Here is a 20932-nt window from a genome sequence, read left to right on the forward strand (position 1 = left end):
AAGGGAGCCGGTCCTGGTGGCTACAGCTTTCTCTTCACTTCCAGCCGTAGTGGGTCTATGATAGCTCTATAATTGCTTCATGGTATCAGTAGGGTTCCCTAATAAATGAGCATTACTAGTTTCTGGCAGCCCACAGGGCTGCACAGGTGCCTCATGAAAGTGTAAGGGAGAACTGTTAAGGCTCCACTCAGAATGTTTGAAAAGCTGTCAGTGGACTGCGAACAAAGCAGCACATGTAAGTGACAGAAACTGTGTGTGGAGGGAAGGTGGGGAGGACAACAGACTCCACCCAGCTTGGAGTTAGCAGGTAGAAGGATAGAAGAAAGGAGAAGGTGTTCGGTCATTGAAGACAGTTGTTACATTTTATGCATTTAGAACTATCAGGTTTTGTTTAATTTCACCATCCTCAATTTAATGTTTTCAGTATTTGGGATAAGCATTTTTTTTTTTCAATTGTTGGAAAATTATTTCTCCAGAACAAGTATCTCTAGAGGATTTTGTTCCTAGGATGTCAGAACTAGGTGGATTGAGAGGTTTTCTGCAGTTCCCATTATTCCTCACCATGCCCATTTTACAGGAGAAATAACTGAGGTCCTGTATCAGTTAGCTTTTGCTGTATAACAAACCATTCTGAATTCATTAGCTTAAAGCCACAAAAAAATATTCCTCATGATCCTTCAGGTCAGCTGGTTGGCTTTTCTAGTCTGGGTTGGCTCAGCTGGAGCTGGATGGTCAAGGATGGTCTTCATTTGAGTGACTGGTCATTGACTGGTTGGTTGGTCTGGGATAGATTGTCTTTGTTTCACATGTTTCTCATAACCCAGTAGACTAGCTCAGGCCTTTTCACTCAGTAGTCTCAGGATTCCAAAAGGCAACAAAAATAGGCCAGTCCCAAAGAACAAGCACTTGTCTGTACTGACTGTTGTCTGTTAGCCGAAGTTAAGTCACGTGGCCAAGCTCAAGGACAGTGTGGGAAGCAACTACACAAGGCATGGACACTTAGAGACAGATTTGTGGACACATTTGCAAATTACCATCAGTTCAAATGTGTAATAATGTGCCTAAACTTACAAAACTAGGTAAGGGTGCCCTGGCCAGTTTAGCTCCGTGGTTGGAGCGTCAGCCTGCAGACCAAAGAGTCGCAGGTTCGATTCCGGTCAAGGGCATGTACCTCAGTTGTGGTTCGATGTGTCTCTGTCACATCGATGTTTCTCTCTCTCTTTCTCTCCCTCCCTCCCTCCCTTCCTCCCACTCTATATGAAGATAAATGGGAAAATATCCTCAGGTAAGGATTAAAAAATAAATTTTAAAAAGCTAGGTAAGGGCAATGCTGGGATGTAGACCCAGGCCTCATACCTCCTGGCCCAGGCCCCTTCCACAGTACCATGAGCCCTTTTCCAGGATTCCAAGGTTAAGATCCAGTCTGCTTTAAAACCTATTTTAAAGGTACCGGAGCAGAGAGATTTGTGATGGGTTTCAATGAGGGGTCTTGATTTGGGGTGTTGAGAGAAAATTAAAATAATAAGTTGGGCAAGGGTCCCTAGGGCCACCCTACCCCAGGTCAACCTCTGAACTTTGCCATCCCAGGCTCTTTGGCTTGCCTTCCATGTTCTGCCTTCCAACAGCAGAACACCAGCCTTGACCAAGGCCTTGGGTGCCCCCCATTCCATGTGCAGAGATGTGGAATCACTGCAGAAGCTGTTAGCTTCCTGGGCCTCCTTGTCCTGTTCCACACACTCCCCTCGGATCAAGGGAGGACTTTTTAGATAGTTGGGCCATTTAGGCATGCTAATAATTTGGTGTTTCGTCCAACTGAGTGCTGGAAAATGAGTCCCAGATAAGTACCACTCTGTTTTCTTTGCCAGACATGGAGAAAACGCAACTTGAAAAATCTTCAATAATCCGTAGTTCTAAATGTTTGCTTAGTTTGTTTTAGGAGATGAGCTCTACATAGCTGAGGAGCAGGGACCAAAGCCCCCTGGTGGCCACCCTGTTCTTTACAGCCCAGAGGAAGTAAGCCCTGCCCTCAAACTCAGATACCCCCCTCCGCAGACAAAGCCCTCCCTGAGCACCTCTTGAGGAGGGTTTGTCTCACACACACCCCAGGAGATCTACTAAAGTGTTCCTTCTAGGCAAGCTCTCCATTTACCCTGAGAAGTGTTCTGGAAAATACATCTTTTTTCATCCTCTTACATTTACAAAGATGTTTTAGATGAGTAAGTTTTCTTTGGCCAATTTGGCTTTCCACCCTTGTATTCTACTTCTTACATGTTTTCTTAGACTTGAAAGACTAGTTCATGTTTCTTTTCTGTTCATTCTTGAGCCTCACAGGACATAAGGAAATGGGTCCTGGAGGCTTCCCACTCTGTTTTTTTTTGCCAGCAGTGGAGAAAGCACAACTTGAAAAATCACGAATAATCCTCACATTTTTAAGATCAAAGCTGTTTACAGAAGTATCCCAGGCGAGCCAGGGGGTGTTGACTGCCATCTTGTCAGTTGGCCCCAAGAGCCTTCAATTAAGAAAGAAGCAAAGGGGTGGGTGGGCCGCACTCGTGGCCCCTTCCCTTGTGGAGCCAGCGCCCGGCCCACATGCAAGAAGTTGACCATTCTTCATTTCTTCTAAAGCGTTGACTGAGCTCATAAGCAGGGTCATTCCCAAGCCCTAAAATAAACATTCTTATGATACATTCTGCCACTATAATGAGAGATTCTTCAGCTATTAGTCAAGCTTTCAACAGGTTGCCAACCAAGATGCAACGCTCCTGTGTTCTTGACACATGGTGTGCCTGTGTCACCAGCTCCCCGAGTTGGCTGCAAGGTCCCACAGCAAAGATTGAACCACATTTCTGGCCATTTCCCTCGGCCAGGACTTTGCATTTTCATCTTTGCTATAAAGTAGAGCCATTGATATTTGCTGGGTTCCTGCTGCCTTCGGAGGAGTGATTCCATCACACAGGTAGAGAGAGCAGGAGGTGGCCAACCTTGCATCTGTGTATTTAACAGTGCACGGTTCTCCCCATGGCTCCTGCTCACTTCTTTCCAGAACAAGCCTCCACCACCCACTACTGACACTCCTACAGTGATGGTCCTGAGCCCTAAGCAGAAGAGTTGCCCCCTGAGAAGGTAGATTTTAGGGTCTGAAATTTATTTTCTTCTCTCTCCTGGTTTTCTCTTCCCAGGGGCACTTGTGCCCCAATCATGTGTAAAGATAATCAGTGTGTACTTTTATTCTTTTATCTGCCCAAACAGAGAAATGTTTGCTCTTCCCTTTGAAATACCACCAATGGCATTCTTAAACTTATTTTTAGACATGTGGAAGTGTTCCAGACAAAAATCGATGCCCGGCGCAGATAAAACCTCGAGTGTGTTTATCGTGGGTAGAAGAAAACAGAGTGTTTTAATGTGGAAGGAGCCCAGCCATATGCCTGGGTGCAGTATGGCTTCCTTTAATCTGGAAAAAGGAAACAAGCATTGTCGATAATAATATGCAGATGTCCAGCCCCAAATGAGGACATATTGCTAATTAGCTATATTGTTAGTATGTTTTAAGGAGAGAGGCTGCAGTGACGTTAATTATAATCTCTGTTGTTTGTTGTTCAAAGTCTATGAGACCAAAAGCATTGCTAATAATATCTTCTTTAATATCTTCAATAGAGGATTCCTGGATTTTTTTTTCTTGAGAATCCCACATAAAAGCCACATGAGGGGTAATGAGGCCTATAGCCTGAGTCTAATTAAAATAAAATCTAACTAGGCCTGTGGCCATCATTATCATCAACTAGTACTTATTGGGTGCCTCCTGAGCTTGTGGAATTGGAGGGTGTGGGGTTTGAGATTGCAGATATGGCCTGTTCTTTGCCCTCCAGAAATCTGCTATCCCGTCTGCCTCCAAGAAGTCTGCCTGGTTATGTTAATGTGGAAATACTTACCACAGCCTTAAAAAAAAAAAAAGGCATTAAAACTGTCCTAGCCAGCCACAATTTGTTACTAGTTTGTCTCTCTTCTGGAGGTTCTGGAAATGGTCAGATCAGGCCTGTTTTCACACACCAGCCTTTGGTTGATGTTTGCAGAATAGGACAGGTGGCTACTTGCAGACTGCGACAACAATGCTTACCACATTTTTTCCAAAGATGGATGCCATCACCCATTTCCCACCTGGATCTCCCCCTGGAGCTGATCACCTTGATTTGCCCTGTGGCTTGGTTCTCCAAAGATTTCCCCCTCCCCCTCTGCCTGTGCCAAATGACTAGCTGGAATCTCTGACCATTGTCACCACTTTGACCTTGATGTGGCTGTGGTGATCCACCTTGGTCACAAGGAGAGTCAAAATGAGCATCTCCACTTTTGCAGTGGCCGAAGGCAGTGGTTGGCATCCTTGGTCTTGGGCCAGTGACGTCCTTGGGAGAAAGGACATGAACAACAAAGCATCTGGGCTTGTCATCTTAGAAACTGTTACCCGGCCCACAGTTGAGAGATTTTCTCTTTTAGTTCATCTTGGCAGAGCTTTCCCAGGGGCATTTAGGGCCAGCTGTTGACAGTGAAGGAGGAGGGAAGAGATCAGAGCACAGACAGCTTCAGCAAGCCTCCAAATGACACAGAGAATGCCATCACGGAGGTGGTGGCCTAGTGGAAAAGTCACAACACACCATGATAGAAAGCTTTCAGATAAACAGCTGCTGGGTCAAGATGTTGCAGTGTTGGGCCTGGAATTTTTATTATGTAACTCAGTGAGCTCTTACTAAGACAGCAGAGTGGCCTAGATCTTATCTCTCACTCCATTCCAGCTTTGGTGTCCTTTGGGTCCCTACACCAGGCCATGTCAGGTCTTGGGGAGTGTGTACCCACCATATCCTTTCACCTGCAATACTCACTGGCCCACTTCCCCTCTGCTCTGTTCTCTTCATCTACTTCACTTTTACTCACCTTTTCAATCTCAGCTCAAATGTTACTTCCCCGGGAAAACCGTTTTTTTCTTTTTAATACCAATGTTCAAAGGAAGGAGTATTATAATTCCTACATTCCATGGTGACTGTATTTTTTCTGTCTTTCTCTCTTTTGTGAGTATCATAGACTCAGGGTTTTTCATAGATTCCATGTGTGGTGGTCAACTACAAACTTTTTGTTTTGATGCCCAAATTGTCTAAGCTTTGTGCAATGGGGCTCCCTCAAGCTGGCTCCTGTGTTTTTTAAAGAGGACACTGTTTGTCGCTGAAAACTTCCTTGCCTCTGTTGCAGTAAAGTACCCCAAACTCATATATACTTTTCTGCCCAAACTGGGGAATTGGCCATTTATTTTTCCAAGGAGCTCTGGTTCCTTTTAGCAAGAACAAACTCCTTGAAAGTTAATGATAGCATTTTAGGATAATACTATCAAGGTTAACATTAACACTGATGATAAAGGTAAACAAAGTTCAGAGGTCATTGTTCCAGGTCTAGTTAGGATGGCTCCACAATGCCATCAGGGACCCAGGCCCCTCCATATTTTTGTTCAGCCATCTTTAGAGTTAGTCTTCATCCTCAGGCCTGTTGGCTGCCTCATTCCATTCAAGCTCTTGTATCCACATTTCAAGCAGGAGAAAGTGGAAGAGAGAAAGGCAAAGGGCAAACTGATTGCCTCTTATTTAGCAGTGCCATCCAGCACTTTCCACTTATATCTCATTGGGCAGGACTGTGTCACATGGCCACCTCTAGCTGCAATCGATGCTGGGAAATGTAGTTTTAACCAGGCACTTTGCCACCTAAAACACTGAGTAAGGAAAAGAGGAATACACATGTGGTAGGCAATCACAGTGTCTGCCATAATACTGCTATCTAAGGCAAAATACTAGGTTGCATGAGCATGAAACCAATTTTTTTTATTATTGACACTTTATTATTGGTTTATTCCTATTTTAGATAAGAATAAGCTGAAAAAGAATGGAGGGACAGGAGCTATGCACAAAGATGGGGAGTATCAGCAGTAGCCAAATAATTTGGCCACTGTACATCAACAACCTCAGCACTTGAACAGTACTTGTGTATAAACTATGTAATAGCTTCAGTTCTTCTGTTTCTCTTTTTATTGGCAGCCACAGCTCTCAATTTAGAGTTGCAGAGAGAACATTGCTACTGGAGTTATGGCACTGTCACATAGTAAAGGTCAACCCAATGACATATTGTGAATAAAGTAATAGAACCCCCCTCATATCACTTGAATTTAGGTAAAATGAATCCTGCAGCACTTTGGAAAGAATGGTGATATTTCTTTCCTTCAATTCCTAGACTTCCCTAAGCCATTGTCCTCAAGAAAGGATCTTTGCTTTCCTGAATAAAACACAAACTTTTTAAATCTTTACTTTGAGGTCTACCCTTCCTGGGAACCTTCATTCTACTAGTATAGGTGGGACACTCAGTGAGTTTGGTGAGACATGAGTGACGTCCATCTGTGAAGATCTCCAGCGGGCCTCTGTAAGGAAAATATGCAGTGTTCCCTTAAGAAAGGATGAAAAGACCTTTTCCTGCATTGTTAGCAGATCCTGTCTGCCATCTCCTGCCATAGATTTATGGCTAGATTGCCAAAAGAATGGCTACTGCAGAATCTTGTTTTTGATTGGATAAAGTCGAGCCTCATTTTCTGTGAGCCATGATCAGACAGCTTCCCTGTCCTAGGACGTCGAGCTTCTGAAGAGTTTGGGTGCATGCCATTTCAGGGAGCCAAGGTTTCTACATAAATATGTTATGGTAAATATGCTAGAGTAATTCAGATGTTCAGAGATTGTGATTAGCATTTCTTTACAAACACCGCGCTGGGGGTGGGGGGTGTGGGCAGGGAGAGGGGAGAATTAGAGAAAGATGGAGAAAGGCCACAATTGCATGCCTAACTCAAGCCAAAACATACTTTAGCCCCAGTCTATTCCCGGCAGAGGCACTTGTGGCTTGAATTGTTCAGCCAGTTGTCTAACTCTATATTTCTCTTTTCATGTGTAGGTACACCCCAACCTGAGTTATCTTGATCATCCTGCTGGGAGGGTGCAGGACTCTCCATATAATCTCCTCTGTTTTACATGGGGGATCATTGAGCCACAGAGACATTAACTGATTTTCTTGGTTCGTGGCTGAGCCAGGATCACTCTGGGGTGGAGTGTCTCCTACCAGGAAAATCCAGAGCCAGATCAAGAAACCAATCAGATGCAATTCTCTCTCTCTCTCTTTTTTTTTTAGCTATTTAAGCAAAATGCCAAATAGCAAAACTACATTTCTTATCTCTTCTTATAAAATATGTTTAGTAGGAGAATGTACTTCATCACAGGGGAAAAGCATGAGAGCTTCATTTTTAACCCAGTGAAACAGTAACTTCAGTTACTTCAATGGCACTTAGGGCTGGATTTGCAGGTGATCCCTCAAGCAATTGGCAAACAAATCCTGGGCCCCTTCTGAGACTTATATTCCCAAATCCTGTGCAAGAAATTTTTCTTGAGAATCCAACTGTCCTCACTAAGGGGAAGTTGTAGGGTTAGGGATCCAGGAAGAAGAGCAAGGGAACATCACATTTACTTATCTCCCCTTGGGCTGTGAGAGAGAGGTCTTATGTTGAGGAAAACCATAGCATGTTCTCTCTCTCTCTCTCTCTCTCTCTCTCTCTCTCTCTCCCCGCTGGGCTCAGTTTCAGCATAATACATTTGGCCTCTGTTGAGTTGAGCAGTTACTGGGAAAGCCAGGACAACTCCCTCTACGAGGATGTGCCAGAAGACAAAAACCATGGCAGAGAGGTGGCTGGAAAGGTGAACAAAGACACTGCCCCCAGCCACATCTCCTGAGCAAAAAAGAGAGGGCAAGCAAAAGCATGCTGAGAGAATCCAGCAAACCCTCTGAAACTTCATGTTTTAAAGAGAAGACCGCAGACACGCCGTCTATCCCAGCCCTCTCCTTGGCCTCTTGGAACATCCAGAAAGCTGGTTTCTGTACCAGTGACTTTATTCCTTAGCTCCAGTTCTATTTAAAGAGATAGAGAGAAACCTCTTGCATTTGCCATCTAAGAAGATATTCATCTGCTGCATGAGTTTCATCCCAGTCATTTTTGACCTTGGGGACTTAGAATCAGAAGTGTTTTGATACCAGATATAACCCTTTGGCTGGGTCAGAGCACTGTGGTGGGGGGCAGGGAGTGCGTGTGGAGACAGTGTGCTGGAATATATGCTCCTAACCCCAAAACATGCCCAAGAATAACAAGAACATTAACCACTGACCCAAGGGCTGGTGAAATTCTATCTTCACTTCTCCCTCCACCAGTAAACATGAAAATGCCATCCCCGAAGGGATAGAAGACGCCTCCAACGAAAGGTCCAGAGAGAATGCTAGAAGGGCTGGTTTGGGAAAGAAGTCCAGCAATTTCTACACTCTTCAATCACTGGAAAAATTGTCCCCAAGTGACAACTAAATAGAGACATTTTTCACTAGCTGGGAAAAACAACCGATTTGCACTTTTCAGAATAAAGACATTAAATTTTTAGAATGCCTTTTTGTCACTTTTTTTCAGCTACCCCATCTCCTCATCTTCATCTCATGCCACTCTTCCCTCCTTCGCTCCATACCAGCCTCACTGGTCTTCTTTCTGTCCTTCAGATGAGTCACATTTATCACTGTTTTACTTCTTACTCCCTCTAATAGAATATTCTTCCCCAGATCTTTGCAGAATGCCTTCTTCTCGTGTTCAAGTCTCATGTCTGACGTCACCTCTCAGAGACGTTTCCCCTAGCAACCTATCTAATGGTGTCCCCGCTGCTTTCTAACACTTTCTTGTTAGTAGTCACCACTCTCTGATCTGACTTTATTTATGTATCCATGTATTTATTGTTTACATCCCTCAACAAATGTACACTGCAAGAGAATAGGGCCCATGTCTGTCTTGTTTATGGCGGTATCTCCAGTGCCTAGCATGTGGTTGACATTTGTTGACTAGATAGATAGGAAGAAAGGGAGGGAGGGAGAGAGGGAGGGAGGGAGAGAAGGAAGGAAGGAAGGAAGGAAGGAAGGAAGGAAGGAAGGAAGGAAGGAAGGAAGGAAGGAAGGAAGGAAGGAAGGAAGGAAATATTTGGCTCAAGTATTTTATTCAGTTTGATCAGATCTTTTGCTCCATGACCCTCACCAAAGAAACACACTCTGGACTGTAGGGTTATAACTAAAGCCAGAGTGGTTATTCAGTCGAAGCTGTGAAATGGAAACCATAATTTGATTCCCATTCTAAATGAGCACCTACTGTCCTTCAAAATAGTACTTTTGTGTTGATGTGTTTGATGTTTAATAAATAGCCAATAACTCATTTACCCTCAGAAAATTCCCAAGTAGCAGGCTGGAAGAAGTCTCCTGATGATTTTGCTTTTTGAAGATGGAGAAATTAAACCACAGGGGAATGAAAATGAGTTGGGAATAGCATCCTGGCTTAATTCCAGCCACTGCAATTGTCCTTGCTCCTGAATTTAATAGACTGTTAAGGGTGGAATTTTTAAATCATCCCCTATTTATTTGTTCATTTTCTTGTTTGTTTTAGAATAACCTCAATGTGGAAAGTGACTCTACATCAGAAGGCAACTTTCCTTTCTCCAAAGAAGCACCAGGGGAGCATCTGGACCACCAGGCTGCACACCAACCCCTCCCCAGACAGCGATTCCAGCAAGAGGCTGGGCACCCTTCATTGCAAAGAGATGGTCCAAGATCTTTTCTCCTTGATCTACCAAATTTTCCAGATCTTTCCAAAGCTGATATCAATGGGCAGAATCCAAATATCCAGGTAAGGCTTAGCCGCTAAAAGGTGGAAGAAAATGAAACAGTCCTTCTCTTTGTTTCCTGATCTGATTTCAAAGCAAAGCTACTGCCTTACCTCACTTTTGTTTTTAATCCCTAAATGAATCCTGCTTATAATCATGTTATCTCTATAAAAAGTGTTGTATTTCATCTGTGACACCCTTGATTGTGAGATGCACCATTATTTGATAAACCACACACACGCACACACACACACACACACACAAACATTGCTAGTTAAATTATGACACACTGATGATTATAAGACACCTTCTTATATCAGAGGCACTGAAATGTAAAAACCAAACCAAACAAAATAATATGCCCTGAAATTGATGAAGTATAATGACTGAGAAAGGGCTGATCTAACACGTGAGCAGACAAGGCAAATTCTAGTGTGATTTTACAGTCACACTCCCTCAAATACCTCTCTAGCTGGCCTTGGACACCAGAAATTCCTTCAAGAAGTGACAACACTTCAGTTGCTCTAAAGTGTAAATGACTGATAAAAAAAAGTTTTGATAAGAGGAAGAAAGGTGAAAACAGACATTCTTTCCTACAGGACAGATGAATACATACCACTAAGAAGGAATGGATGAAGCCAAGGGAAATGGGAGGTTATACAAAGGGGTGCCTGGGACTGAAAATGAAAACATTCACCTATACTGAAATAGCACCTTAGAGTTTACAAAGCAAATAATGATCCGATTGGACTCTCCTCAATGCCTTTATGAAGCACATGTCACTGTTTAAATATTATCAATAATGCAATCAGTACTCAGGAAGTTACTCTTTGGTGTGCCCAAGGTCACGTGGCTAGTAAACTGTAGTTGGGGGCTCAAATCCAGGCTCTCCAGCTCCCAGGAATGCTCATCCCAATTTGTGTTTCAGAAACAGATTCCTAATTTTGGATTTTGCTTGTATCTCCCTCTGTTTCTTCCCGGAGATGGTCCCATGAGAGCTGGGAGAGGCTATTTCTCCTGGGCAACCTGTCCCAGGGCAGCTCCTCTTCCCTTTGCCTGCTTCCATACTCTCCAGCTTTGCTCTTGATTCTTTCCATCTGGGGAGGGACAGCTTTTCCTCATTCTTTCTTTCTGCATCAAATTACAATTAGTTTACAAGGCAGAAGTTTCCGGAACCTGACCCCAGAGCAATTGATTCTTAATTAAGTTATCTCTCTCTCTCTGTCTCTGTCTCTCTGTCTCTCTCTCTCTCCATGTGTCTCAAGATGGACACTCTCCATGACACCATTTTAGATCATGTTTCTTTGGCCAGAGTTGCTTTTCTTACAACACCAGAATCATGGTGACTCACAAATGTCACTGGGAATAAACCTCAATTAGAATACGTAGGCCAACTCCTACTGCATATAAAATGCTGTGTTGGGTTCTGGAAAATGTAGAAAATGGCATGGGTATGAAAATCCCAGCTACCACCAAAGACTGTGCTAGAGGAATCATGAAGACAGAGGAAAAATTGCCATCTCCCGTGGTGGGCAGATTGACTAGATGAGAAGATGTTGGACAGGGTGGTCAGTGTGGATGGTACAGAGGTGGACAATGTTTTGGTCATTCTTTGACAACCCATGAACAGAAATCACGGCATGCCCCGATTACTAAGTCTGATGAGTCTTGCATTGTTCTCATTGAGTAATTGGAAAAACGGGCCCTTTGCTCCACTGCTCCCTCCAGGAACTGACCACGTGGCTCTCTGATAAAGAACAAAGGATCCACTTAGGGGAGGTGCAGATTGGGGGGAAAAAAGGAATAAAAGTATGGACATCTCCTTATTGTTGTTCAACATCACTCCCCATCATGCCTTTATCTATAGGAAGTGATTTTTTCTTGATCATAAATTCTGTGGGACCAGGCTGCCCTTATCCTCAACGTGCTTAGGCCATGCCTGGGACAATTTTAAGCTTGCTATGACTCACATTTTTTTCCCAGAGGTGAAAAATGTCACTGTGAGGCTTAATGCTGAGGACTGAGCTGTCAGTGTAGTAGATTTAGAAATGGCTACTGTAAAGTGATGAGAATATGCTTGGATGCAGGGGAACACAAGGCTTTGGGGAGTGCTTCCCCTCATTACAATGTTAGTAAATTCTTGGGGTTTCACCTAAGGACCAAATTTGTTAGGATCCCCTTTTGCTCCCCCAGACAAATCCATCTGTCAGAAAACTTTCATACCCCACCTAGAGCACACTGGGACCCTTTTGAAAATAATACCTAAATGTTAGGGAAGAACAGTGGTGCAAAGGCAGCTGGGATTTATGGAGCTGGGAAACCCACATGACTTTTCCAGAAAGAAGAAGGCAACGTGCAGCGCTAAGCCCTCTGTAGCCCAGTGATGAAGCTGTGGGTGAGCTCAGGGGGACTGTCAAGGTTGCAATCCACTTTTCATCATAATGAGCTGGGTTGTTTAGCCAGATGGGAGGTAAAGAATGCTCTGGAACAGTTTCACCTGGCTTCCTGAGGGCCGAGGGGACTGTTGGAGATTACGGGTGTGCAGAAAACTAGAGTGAGTCGAGGAAGCAGAAAATTAAATGGAGGGTGAGTTAGGAAGAGGCCACACATGGTTCCCTGTTGGCAAGCCTCTTGGACTTTCATCAGAGGCAGCTTCCTCATGCTCTGTCACAAAGCTGTGGCTGCAGAGATAGTACAAATGGAAATTATTTGCCCTCCTGTCCTCTGAGACCCCAAGCCACCTGTTCATACAGACTTAGAACAGGTGAAAAATAACAACCAGTGCTTTGTTTTCACTCTGAATCACCCCACCCCAGCACAGGAACAAGAAGTTCACCTCCAGGTGCTGCTTCTGAAAGAAATGCTTTGGAGCACAGGGTTGGAAGAGGGACAGGACCACTCCTATGAAGTCTCAGGCTTTGGAGTTACCCTTCGAAGAGCAAAAATCACCATAGCCCCCAGGAAGATAGGTTTCCCCATAGCTCCAAATATTGAGGTTAGTGGCAGAATGGTATCCAACCCAGATACCATTAAAGTAAAACAAACAAACAAACAAAAAACTCAAAAGACTAGGCCAACACCATCTTTCTGCCAACTGCCCAGTCGGGGCTATCCCTTTCTCCTTGCACAGTCCCTGTGTCTGGTAGCCTTCTGCAGGCAATATGGAAGGGTAGGGTAGCCTGTGTTTTATTAGTCAAATGACCTGTTGTCCCTAAAGAAAAGAAAATCAAGCTGTGTTTCTGACTTCTCTTTCTAGAAGACCACAAAAGGTTAATGTTGGTCACTCAAAAAGATGGTCAAAGAAGGAGTGAAGCAGCTACTACCTGTGGGAGCCCCAGCCTTAGGCCTGCATGTGTGTGTGAATGCACGTACACACAGGCAGGCACACACTTGCACACACACACACACACACACACACTCAGTGCTGGCTGCGGCAGCCCCATGCACCACTGCACTTGAGTAAACCAGTTCCCTGGTGGTCCTTTAAAAGATGAGGTGCTTCCTAAAAGGGGGTGATAGTTGCCCTGTGGGCAGCCCTCGCCCCTTCCTGTAAGCACTGTTCTTTTGTTGAAATCCACTGGTTTGACACAGGCTGATTCAGCCAAGCAGACAGCCCTGCTGGTCACCGTGGTCCCCTGAAAGCATTTTCTTCCCTGGGGGAACAGAGTGAAGACAGGTGAAGGGCGCTTCAGTGGGTTGGCTTCCGCTGCCAGGGCCCTGGGCCTGTCTCCCCCTCCTCTGGCAAACTGCCCCTCACCCCTACCTATTTATTTCAGACTGGAGCCGGGTAGCTGAACAGGAATTTGATACCCCTCTCCCTGAACCACCCCCAACCCCTCCGGTGTCTGGAGGCATTTCCCACGCCCCAGGCTGGGGTCCACTCTCTGTCCTGCCAAACAGCCCACACCTTTCCAGTGTGACAATGCTGAGCCCAGGCAAGGGGCCACATCCCTCTTGGGCTTCTTGACTTTTAGGGAGGGAAATTCTTTTAAAAAACCCGCTTTGTAGAGCTTTTTAACCCCCCTCTAAGCCAGGTGGCTTCTGTCCCCAGTGGATCAGGCTCTCCATTTTAAGACTGGCTTCAGGCTGTGGAGGTGAGTGAGGAAAAAAAAAGTGTAAAATAAAAAGAAATAACCTCAAACTCCTGAACTCAATCTCCATATTAAATCTAAAACAATACTTGAAGTTGGGTTTTATTTTAAATAAATAAATAAATAATCATTCAGGAAAGAAAGTAGATCCCCCAAGACAAGTTAGACTTAAACTTTAATATCCTTGGCTGGGTTTTGGTCTGTAGCTGATGGTCAGATAGCAAAGACAAAAATCTCTAAAATAAATTCATTATTAGACTTACTGCATCAATTCATTACCACAGTAGCTAGTCACAACCGACTATTTCTCTTTTTTGGACCAAGTTGAGATTAGTATTCATTTCAACCAATATACTTATTTCTTTTCTTCCATTGAGAGAGACTTAAAAACAGTCATCTGAAGACTTTTTTTTCTTGCACAGATGTATTTACATGGCCATAGGCCTCCTGAGTGCCAAAGATACAATCAAATGAGTTGGCCAGGGCTCTAAATGTTGTACAGGCTTCCACTTCTAATTTCCCTTCCTCCTTTTTCTCTAATATACTCTTGGAAAGGCAGGTTTGGCATAGTAACAATCAAGAAATTTCTGTGCCCGGGACATGGGCCTGCCACCCATGGGGACAAGCTTGTATCGTTCAGCTCCTCATTGGCCTCTGTGGCTTCGTGCAGGTTACTCCACCTCTCTACGGCTCAGTTTCCTTGCCTATAAAATCAAAATGGTAATACCACCTATGAATATCTGTGCAATACAGTAGTACATAGGAGTAGGGTTGTTAAGAGGATTAAGTGAGATCCCTGTGGGAAGTGCTTAGCCCAGGGCTATATGATAAGCTTTCCCAAAAGGATAGATACCCGTTGGTGACGACAATAGAGATAACAGAGGACATGTGTATACAACAATTGGAAATTAGAAGACATAGTTTTGAGATTAGCTCTACATCTTCCTAGCTGTTCACCTCAGAAAATTGAATTCTCCAAGCCAGTTTCTGTGCCTAAAGTTTTGGTTTGACTTCAGTAGAGGAAGCAAGAATGTTTAGGCAAGCATGCTGCAAGTGTCAAAGCATTGATGACAGTTAGCCAGAGTGGCCATAGTTATTTTTAGAGCATCGGTGGGTCTGAGGAGAAGGGATTATGTATCCTTCTGGTCCATTTTGTCTGGTTTCTATAGCAATTTTCAAGGAAGGAGGGTATGTAATCTGGGGCGTAATCCTTCTCTGGAGACTATCTTCTTGTCCCTGATGCTCTGTGTTCCTGAGGAATCAATTCACCTCTCAGGGCTTATTTTACTGTCTGGGAAATATTGACCCATGCCTACTTAGTCACCAAGCTCACAAGGCTTACAGGACCAACAAGGTAGAAGATACTAGAAGATTCTTCTGTGTTCAGAAGGTCAAGGCTTTTGCATTTTGCAGTTTATCAGTTGCAATTGTGTTAGTTTCCCTATGGAAAGTGCTTTTCAGAGAAAGTATAAAGAATTTGTTTCTAAATGTTTTAACTATCTAGAGCAGTGATTCTCAACCTGTGTGTCATGACCCATTTGGTGGTCGAACGACCCTTTCACAGGGGTCGCCTAAGACAGTAGCAAAATTACAGTTATGAAGTAGCAACAAAAATAATTTTATGGTTGGGGGTCACCACAACATGAGTAACTGTATTAAAGGGTCGTGGCATTAGGAAGGTTGAGAACCACTGATCTAGAAGTAGAAAGAAACGGGTAATGTTGCCTAGGATCCTCATTTTCTGATTTTGGGCAGAATTGCCCAAGTTGGCACTGATTTTGAACTCTGTTTCTTAAAGTTGATGAGATTCTGCCAGAAGCTGGGCTTGGATATTTTGAAAGAGTCTTCTTTCTTTTATTGTCTTGATTCATGGTGTGAAAAAAGTCCAGAAGAAACAAATATACTAATACACTTCAAATATTTTCACTAAGTAAGAGAAAGGATGGTAAGACGGAGAGTCTTTATCAGCTTGGAAATCTGCTGTGCTCGCTCCCACACCTTAAGCTCATCACATCGATTATTGTTCAAGACATTTTTATAAAAGGACTCTTTGATGCTGAAGAACATGTAAGTAGAATGAGAGCAACAGGAAACATAAAACTAATCCCCATCATTCGAGAAGTCATTGATCATGCTCATTAAGTCTTTTTAATTGTATGCCTATGAAATTTCAGGTTCAAGATTAGATTTCTTCTTTTGATATCTGTATGAGGTTTCCACATTAACTGTAGGGAAGGGCAAAGCCTAAGGTTTGTATGTTTTTTTTGTTTTTTGTTTTTAATTCAGTTGAGGCAGTGGCTAGAAATTAAAAGGAAAAAAGAAACCTCTAAACTGTTGAGATTTAGTCATCGATATAGTTTTTGGAGTAAATTTGTATTTTGCTACTCATTGCCTAGCCAGGCAACAAATCTATTTTGTTTGGATCTGAACACCAGTTTGGAAGAAAAAGAATTATATTGACGGTAATAGCTTAAAACATGAAATTGTTTTTATTCCCAGCTTGGAGAAATTGCAGGGCACGTTTTGTTTAGGCAATCCCTTTGACTCCAGTCTGAACACAAATGGAATACCAAAACCGTTGGGCATGTTCCCCCTTATCTCCTACCCAGAGACTGATTTCATTACCATAATTGCAGGCTTGCCTGGCTCTTGGCAGCTTTTCCCTTCCAAGACCCTTAACAGCCTTGCAGACTATGGTTGAGGCTCAGTTCTGTCTGCAGGCAGAGAGGGACGGGACTGCAAAGGAGAAAGGTTATGTCTCCGAAGGCTCAGTAGCGTCCTATCACTGTCCAACTGTGCACTTCTTCTGCACTTGTCCTTCTAGGGTTGCACATGGGTCCCAGTCCCTGTCACTCCACAGCAACCATCCATTCTAGCAAACAGCAATGATACAAGACATATGATGCATTCATTTTCTTCTCTTCCTTTTTTTCTTTTTGAGGATTACTAAGAGTTCCATAATTATTTATAAATATGCAGGGATGCTTATAAGACTGAGGTAATGGTGGTAGCATGGAATAAATCCAATGGTACCCTTTTAGGCATCCCACAACAGAGGAACGATGCACTTGACCTCCTGCAACCTAAGTATACTCTGGCATTGAAGGCCACACTCTTGACCTTGTGTTTGGACCACACAAGGCCACAGCCCAGGCCCACCATCAGCTGGGCAACTTTCTTTGAATATTAAAATGAGTAGAATTTCAACCTTCCCATTTCTAACACAAAAGGAAGAGGCTGTTTGTCTCAGGATGGGCACACCCTGGTGCAATTTGGCAGAGCGTCCCAGCAACTCTCTCAGATGTCGGGTTAGGGCAAAACTAGAAATCCATCTGCCCAGTACATCTTGCGCTGATTACTTGGAGCACGTGTTTCTGATTCATTTGCACATAACTCATCCAGGGGGTGTTGCAAGAGCTATGTGATGGCCAAAGAAACCCAATGAGTTTTTATTATATTTTTTAAACAAGTTTCTCTACGTTGATTGTCTCTCAGAGCCAAGACGCTGCCTTCTTCCAGCCCTGTGACTTCCAAATTAGGCTTAGTAAATTAGAGAGCAAGTTCTAACCTTGCCTCTGGGACTATCTGTTTTAAACCTGAGGGTTGGTTGAGGGGTGTATGTGCTGGGTCTGGAATACAGGATAAGTAGAAATCACAGCTGTGAAAGCCTGGACCTTAAGGACTTTGTGTTCACATCTCTGTACAACCTGTGGCATCCAGCCTCACCAGCATCTGTGTGGCTTCTTTGCTCCCTTGGTTGCATGAGGGGACAATACCTCTGTTACTTACTTGTTGAGAGGCAGTATTGCAAAGTTGGTAAGAGCATGGGCTCTGGAGCTAGACTACCCACACTTGCCAGTTACTAGCTATGTGACCTTAAGCAAGTTGTTAACTTCTCTGTATGCCACTTTTCTCTGTCTATAAAAAGCTATCTGTTGCTGTCTGACAACCACCCCAAAACTCAATAGCTTGAAGCAACATCCATTAGATTGCTCGTGGTCCCTGTGGGTCAGGAAATCAAACTCAGCTTGCAGAGCTCATCTCTGCAGCACATGATATCAGCTGGGATGACCCAGCTGGGCTGCAGGATCCAAGATGGCCCCACTCATATGCCTGGGACCGTGGAGCTAGTCAGTAGCTGAGGAACCTCAGTAGTCTTCTCTGTGGCCTCTCTCTTCCTGTGGTGGTCTCTTTGTGTACATTAGTCTAGGCTGGGCTTCCTTACAAACTGGTAGGAGCATTCCAAGAGAATGAAAATGGAAGCTGCACGACCTAGTGAGATCTGTCACGTTGTAACTTCTACCACATTGTACTCCACAAAGTATGTCATAAAGCCAGCCCAGATGGAAAGGGAGAGAAAGTAAATTGCACCTCTTGATGGGAGGCATGGCACTCACATACAGGGAAGGGAGGGATTGCCAGGACCATCTTTGCAGATCGTCAGTCACAGAGGCCAATCAATCAAACTTAGAAGGTTGTTATGAGGATTAAGTAAGTTAATCCATGGAAGAGCCTTTAGAACAGTGCTTGGTACAGAGATAGTACTCAATAAGTGTTCAGTTTTATTATAATTATTCTTGTGCCACTTCAGGAACATATATAGTACATGTTTACTCCTTGAATTAAAGACTTTTCAGCAATGCAGTCATCAGTAAACCAGCTGTCCTAGTAATGAATTGTCTCCTTCCACCCAAGGCCCATGTACATCATTCTTTCTAGTCGTGGGGTTTATTTGAGTCATCCTGGGTGTTTTCCATTCTGTATCACCACCTAGTCTCTGCTATCCTTCATGAGGGACACATCCATCGTTTGCTTCTGGTCTCAGACTTTCTTCCAAGGGTCATCCAGCTTGGAAGCTATGGACTCTTCATTGACCCTGGCCTATTCTGAATTCTTCAGGTCACCATAGAGGTGGTGGACGGTCCTGACTCTGAAGCAGATAAAGATCAGCATCCGGAGAATAAGCCCAGCTGGTCAGTCCCATCCCCTGACTGGCGAGCCTGGTGGCATAGGTCCTTATCCTTGTCGAGGGCCAACAGTGGGGACCAGGACTACAAGTACGACAGTACCTCAGATGACAGCAACTTTCTCAACCCCCCCCAGGGGTGGGATCGTCCAGCCCCAGGCCACCGGACTTTTGAAACCAAAGAGCAGCCAGAATATGGTGAGTTTACCACCCAGTAATATAAAATTGATGGGTAGAATAAATGAGGATGATGAGGACATAGAGTCAAGCAAAACCCAGTTTACAGTATGTGGCTTTTGGTCTTCTATGAGGCGTACCTCATAAAATCTCTATTCCGCAGAAGCCCCAAGGAGGCACCAGCAACCGCATTTTTCTGGAAAGACTATAATTTTAAAATCACACCAATTATCCTAGAAGATAACTTTTTTTTTTTTTTAAGTGAGGGGTCTTTGCGGTTTTGCCTTTAAAAAAAAAAAAAACTTTATTTCTAAAAAGGACGAAATCACCGAATCGACTTCCCAACTTCCATGTATATTTTACTGTAAAAATGTGTAGTGAAAATCAACTTAGTAAAAGAAATATAGCCCAGCCAGTGTGGCTCAGTGGATTGAGTGCCATCCCATGAACTGAGAGGTCTCAGTTCAATTCCTGGCCGGGGCATGTGCCTGGGTTGCAGGTTCGATCCCCAATAGTGGGCATGCAGGAGGCACCCGATCAGTGTTACTCTCTCACATCAATGTTTCTTTCTCTCTCTAAAAAACCAATAGAAGCATATAAAATTTTTTTTTAAAGAAGAAAGAAAAGAAGAACTGTTTCTGCTGCTTCCTTTGAGCAGGCCACTGTGTTTGACATTGGCAGTAGTGTGGCCCTTGGGAATCCACATGAACATATGCTTCAAGGGTTGTCCAGATGAGACCTCCCAGCAATAAATGTTTAGACTCCAAGTTAGGACTTCTAGTGTCTCATGTTTTTATCATAAGACAAGCCAAGTAAAAAACTTTCAAATTCAGTAATTTAAATAATCAAAGTTCATTTTTCACTTGAGATGGGAGACAGGGTAGAGGGAATTCAGCTCTACTCAGTCATTCAAGAACCCAGGCACCTTCTACCTTAGCACTCCACCAACTGTTAGGGCCTAAGAGTTATGCACTGGATGCTCTATATCCAGCTCAGCCAAGAGAGATTCAGCCTGGAAAAGATACACGTGCTCTGAAACAGCTCAGCTTGGAGATGATACATGTCACATCTGCTCAATTTTTATTGGCAGGACCTGATAATATGGCCTCACATAGCTGCAAGAGAGTCTGGGAAATGTATTCTATGTGTCCAAAAAGAAGAAGCAGCCTTTGTGAGGAATCAGGCAGTGAGCCTTATGCTATAGAATATTTGCTATCTTATAAATGCATCCATCATTGTGATATTCTGTGGCTTCACCATAAGTAGACTCAGGTGCAAACACTGTGTGATGAGGATGACTTATCAAGAACTCTCACACTTACACCTGTTTTTCAGCCAAAAGACCAATTGTATGTTTCTAATAGATGTTTCTAAGCAACTTCCAAAATAGCAAGATCATTTTTTCCAGCTGCTTTATTTAGTTGTTCAACAGACATTTCTTCATTTATTTTAATCCTCAGCTGAGGACATGTTTTTATTGATATTAGAGAGAGAGAGGAAGGAAGAGAGAGAGAGAGAGAGAAACATTGATGTGAGAAACATTGATCAACCAGAAATCAAACCTGCAACCTTAGATAAGTGCCCCGACCAGGAATTGAACCTGCAGCCTTTTGATATATGGGATGACACTCCAACCAACTGAGTCACCCAGTCAGGGCTCATTTATTAAGAGCATATCTTGTGTTCAGCATTATGTTAGGTGCTGATAATCCAAAAATGAGTAAGACACAGTCCTTCCCTAAAGAGGGTCTCACCTATCTGTGGACAAGGGGAGAAAAATTAACTGATAGAGCAAAACAGTGCCATGGTGGAGATATACACCAAATGCTAGGGGAGCAGAAAAAACTCCCAAAGCTGGAAGGGTCCAGCCAGGAAACTTGAGAAACCTTCCCCATTCCCAGAAGAAGTCCAGTTTATCTCCTTTCCAGGAAGAAGGACTAGGAAGAGTGGCCAAC

At 43.7% G+C, this 20932-nt stretch overlaps 1 protein-coding gene across 1 annotated transcript in view; it reads left to right on the forward strand.

Moving 5' to 3' along the window:
• The window catches only part of ISM1 (isthmin 1), a 69718-nt gene that overhangs the window by 36706 nt on the left and 12080 nt on the right, over positions 1-20932 (forward strand). The window contains exons 2-3 of the mRNA XM_036245155.1: positions 9527-9766; positions 18734-18998. Of these exons, the coding sequence (XP_036101048.1) occupies positions 9527-9766; positions 18734-18998 (505 nt within the window). The remainder of the gene's footprint in view (positions 1-9526; positions 9767-18733; positions 18999-20932) is intronic.

The sequence above is a fragment of the Molossus molossus genome, unplaced genomic scaffold (genome assembly GCF_014108415.1).
Source record: "Molossus molossus isolate mMolMol1 unplaced genomic scaffold, mMolMol1.p scaffold_m16_p_6, whole genome shotgun sequence".
In the NCBI taxonomy this organism is placed as follows: Eukaryota; Metazoa; Chordata; class Mammalia; order Chiroptera; family Molossidae; genus Molossus; species Molossus molossus.